Source organism: Arachis ipaensis, chromosome B08, assembly GCF_000816755.2.
Source record: "Arachis ipaensis cultivar K30076 chromosome B08, Araip1.1, whole genome shotgun sequence".
Lineage (NCBI taxonomy): Eukaryota > Viridiplantae > Streptophyta > Magnoliopsida > Fabales > Fabaceae > Arachis > Arachis ipaensis.
Window position 1 is genome coordinate 9,527,420 of NC_029792.2, and position 4,750 is coordinate 9,532,169.

At 30.4% G+C, this 4,750-nt stretch overlaps 1 protein-coding gene across 1 annotated transcript in view; it reads left to right on the top strand.

Moving 5' to 3' along the window:
- Positions 1–1,314, top strand: part of LOC107613972 (pentatricopeptide repeat-containing protein At2g20710, mitochondrial) — a 2,375-nt gene extending 1,061 nt beyond the window's left edge. Inside the window, exon 3 of the mRNA XM_016316181.2 lies at positions 1–1,314. Coding sequence (XP_016171667.1) covers positions 1–1,089 — 1,089 coding nt within the window. The 3' untranslated portion in view covers positions 1,090–1,314.

Genomic DNA, 4,750 nt, shown 5'->3' on the forward strand with positions numbered 1-4,750 from the left:
GGATTCAAGGTAAATGCTGCCCTCTTGAAATGCTATGCAGAGCATAAATCTTTGGAGAAAGCAGAGGCTATCATGAAGAAAATTAAGAAGGTTTGTCCTGTGAACTCCCCCACGTGTTACAATATGATGTTGAAACTCTATGCGCAGTTAGGAAAATATGACAAATTGGATAGTCTAATGCGAGAAATGATGGAAAAGGACATATGCAACGGTGCTACATATACTATTCGGTTGAATGCGTATGTGGCTGCTGCAGACATAGAAGGGATGGAGAAGTTACTAATGAGGATGGAAGCTGATCCTCTTGCAACTGTTGATTGGTATACTTACACTACTGCAGCAAATGGATATCTGAAAGGTGGCAATGTCGAGAAGGCCTTGTCAGCACTGAAGAAATCAGAGCGATTAGCTGTAGGCAGGAGCAAGAGGCTTGCCTATGAATCTATTCAAACTATATATGCTACTATTGGTAATAAGGATGAGGTTTATCGAATTTGGGATAAGTGCAAAGCCTTGAATGGATTTCAGAACAAAGATTACCTCTGTATGTTAAGCTCTTTGGTGAAGCTAGCTGACATTGATGGAGCAGAGAAGATCTTGGAAGAATGGGAATCCAATTATAAAGTTTTCGACACCAGAATTCCACATCTTATGATCCGTGCTTATTGTAAATTGGGTATGTTGGATAAGGTTGAGGCTTATATCAAGAGGCTTTTGGATAGTGGCAGGCAATTGCATGCGTCTACATGGGATAATTTGGCAGATCACTATTGCACAGATAATGATATGGAGAAAGCAGTTCAAGCAATGAAGAATGTGCTCTCGGCAAAAAGACCAAGATGGAGGCCTAATCCCTTAGTTTTGGCTGCATCTTTAGAGTACCTGAAGGAAAAAGGAGATTTGGACTCAGTGCTTCAGATTCTCAAGTTCTATAGTGATGGTGGTTATCTCTCTGTTGCAACCTATGATAAACTAGTAAGTTATGTTCATGGTGAAATCCCTGATGCAAAAGCCATTGATCTGATTAGAGTGGAAAATCAATTAGATGAAGACACTGAACATCTTGATGAGGATACAAATGATGTTTGAAGGTAAAGTTTAGTCGCAGAACTAAATTACATGTCTCAAAATGTGGCCAAGAAAGAGTAGATTATGTAGTCATAGCTGACAGATTAGTGATTACTTTTTGTCCACCTTTGTTTAATGTAGTAGAGACTGAAGTTGAATCTTTCATCATGATTTGCCATTAAATCAGCGATCTATTTTTTTCACTTCAACTTTTAAACAATGTTTAGGAAATGCATTTTTTTATTTCACCCTCCATGATTTTAAGCGTCTATAGATATTTTTATAATTATTATTTGTTTTTATCGTAGATTATGTTAAGTATAAAGTAAGTTAATTTAAATGTACTACAACTAATTAACTGGATTACTATATCACTCTTCAATTGTGCAATTAAGAAAAAATTCTTTCTGCTATTGCTGGTTTTGGACATCATCCCATGGGTGGTTTGATGCATTACAGTTGCTACCACCAGGGTTTTCAGGTAATGGAGTGTCTCTCAAGTTACAAAACCATAGATATAGAAACTTGTTTCGTTATGAAGAAAAAAATAGAGACACAGTTTTTCTGTTGAAAAAAAAAAGGAAAGAATATGTTTGTTTCTTTGTCTCTATCTCTTCGTCTCTGTTAGATACAAAATTCAAACGTAATCTTGGTCGATTCTTAACTCATCATCATCACTACATCAAACCAAAGCATTCAACTCGGAAGAAGCTACTGCAAATATTCCGGTAAATCCTCTTATCCATGGTACTGCCGTCAATTGCAAGTCCGAATACCCCAATTGACACGTGTGGATATACAACTCAAATTAATAGTTTAGTAAAAATTTAGGTAAGAGTGTTTTTAGTGTTCTAAAGATACTCGGTAAGAAGATGATGAAATTTTTTCTTTTATAATAATTTTAATTAATATTTAGATGACTTTTTAGCAAAAATCTTAATAAAAAACATTTAGCTGGCATAATGTATTGACAAAATGTAGATAGTTATAGTAATATGACTGTTCTACAAACTAACAGTAGTAGTCATATTCTCGTTATACGGCAGTAATTAACAATAATACTATATATTTAAGTTTTTTGCTAACCAAGTGTAACTAAATTAGTCTAAATCCAACAAAAATCATTTTCATTATACGTGTACACGTGTACTTCACTAATGTAAACATATTTTTCTTCGTCTTGGCGTTCATTCTTTTTCTTTGTATTCTTCTTTTTTTTTTGGCATTCCTCCTCCTTCTTCGTTGCGGTCTTTCTTCTTCTTTGCATGTTTTTTCTTTATCATTGTTCTTTTATTGTTGTTGCTGCGTTCTTTCTTTTCTTCATTTTCTTTCTAGTAATTTTGCTGCATTGATTTTTCTTTTTTTTTTATTCTTTTTAAAAGAGTGAAACAAAAAGAATTATAAGATAATGAAATAAGAAGAAGATGATGAAAAAAAGGCAATAGAATATGAGGAGGAGGAAAAGAAAGAGTTTTGAATTATGCATAACTTATCAGAATAAAAATACACTAAAATATACCTAAATTTCTTAGTTTTTATACTGAAACTTTGCTACAAAAGCACAAAAATATCTTCTTTAATGCTGTATTTCTTTTCTTCTTCTTTTTTCCTTATTTCTTTCTTTCTTTTAGTTGAATGAATGTAGGTTCATCGTCTTCTTAATAATTTTGCAGCATTATGTGTTTCTTCTTCTTTATTTAATTTTTTTGTTTTTAATTTTTTATTCTTGTTAAGAGAGTAAAACAAGAAGAAATTTGAGAAGGTAAAATAAGAAGGAAAAGATGAATAAAAATAAAAAGAAGATAATGATGAAAATGAAGAAGAAGAAGCAGGATGAGGAGGAAGAAGAGGAAGAAGAAGAATTTTAAATTATGCAAAACTTATTAGAATAAAAATACACCAAAATTTATTAACAAGTACACATAAATTTGTTAGTTTTTATATCGAAACTTTACTACAAAAGTACAAAAATATCTTTTTTAATGCTATATTTTTTTTCCTTATTTCTTTCTTTCTTTTAGTTGAATGAACGTAGATTTATCCTCTTCCTAGTAATTTTGCACCATTATCTATTTTTTCTTCTTCTTTGTTTATGTTTTTTGTCTTTATTCTTATTAAGAGAGTAAAACAAGAAGAAACTTGAGAAGATAAAACAAAAAGAAAAAGATGAATAAGAAAAAAAGAGGAGGAAAAGGAGGAAGATGAAGAATTTTAAATTATCAAAAATTTATCAAAATAAAAATACACTGAAATTTCTAAATAAATACACATAAATTTCTTAGTTTTTACACCGAAACTTTGCTAAAAAAAACAAAAGTGTCTTCTTTAATGCTGCATTTTTTCTTTTTTTTTTTTTATTTCTTTCTTTCTTTTAGTTGAATGAATGTAGGTTCATTATTTTTATTCTTTGTAAGAGTGTAAAACAAGAAGAAAAAGATGAATAAGAAAAAAAAGAAGATGATGATGAAAAAGAAGAAGAAGCTAAGAAGAAGCAGTTGCAAGACTTAGAGTAATTTATCATAGCCTAACGCAAATAGTTATGGAATGATTTACACTTTCGTACTGCGACATTTCATTAGCAAGTTAATGTGCGAGAATAATTGGATAATTGTGTGCTTTTTGGTCGGGTTGTAGATAATATTCTTTCTTACTTTGAAGAAGGAAGGGTTTGACCCCTCATCGTTGTGCTGAATTTTGAATTATGCAGAACTTATCAGAATAAAAATACATCGAAATTTCTTAACAAATACACATAAGTTTCTTAGTTTTTATACCGAAATTACTTAATGATTACGACACGCAAACTCATTTCGAAAATAAGCACACAAACATGACTGAATTATGAACAAAAATAAAACACATCCAAATTAATTTTGGATTGGACAACGTTGTTAATATGACAAAAATTCAACGATAACGGTAATAATAACGACGATAACAATAAAGAAGATGACGATAACGACGATAATGACGACGATATAATTATAACGATGATGATGATGATGGAGAAGGAAGAGGAGGAAAACAAATGAAAAGAAAAAATTGAATGAAAAAAGGGAAAAAGAGGAGAAGGTAACGATGATAGTGGTGACGACAATAATGAAAGAAAAAAGAGAAAAACTAAGGAGAAGAAAAAACAGCATCTGAGATGTTAGTAAAAAAAAAAAGAAGAGAAAGAAAGAGAAAGAGGAGAAAAAAACAGAAAAGAAGAAGGCGCGTGATTTCAAAAGTTGTTATAATAATTTAGTTAGACTTAATTAAATATTTTATTTAAATGTAAAACTTTATTCTTATATTATTGCGCATTTATACGTATCAAAACCTAATTATATACCTAATCAATCCTAGATAATAAAAGAGTCATCTTCGGATCTGATTATTTATTCAAAAGATAAAATGACTGATACAATTTGAAAACTTCTATTCGGTTCTCAACCGTAGTGTCTAAATAGTTTTTGACACTTCACTAATTATCATTTGCAGAAGCTACTTATACCAATTACTTAATAGTTAAGGACCATTTAGAATAATTACTTGAATGATTGGGAAACGATTAAAAAATTTTGAACTGCGAACGGTCACTTTGTTCTTTAGACAAATAATCAAAAACCAAAAAAGATATTTTTTCATAAGAAAATGACATATTTTTAAAATTTAATTTTCATATAATATTGATGTTAAA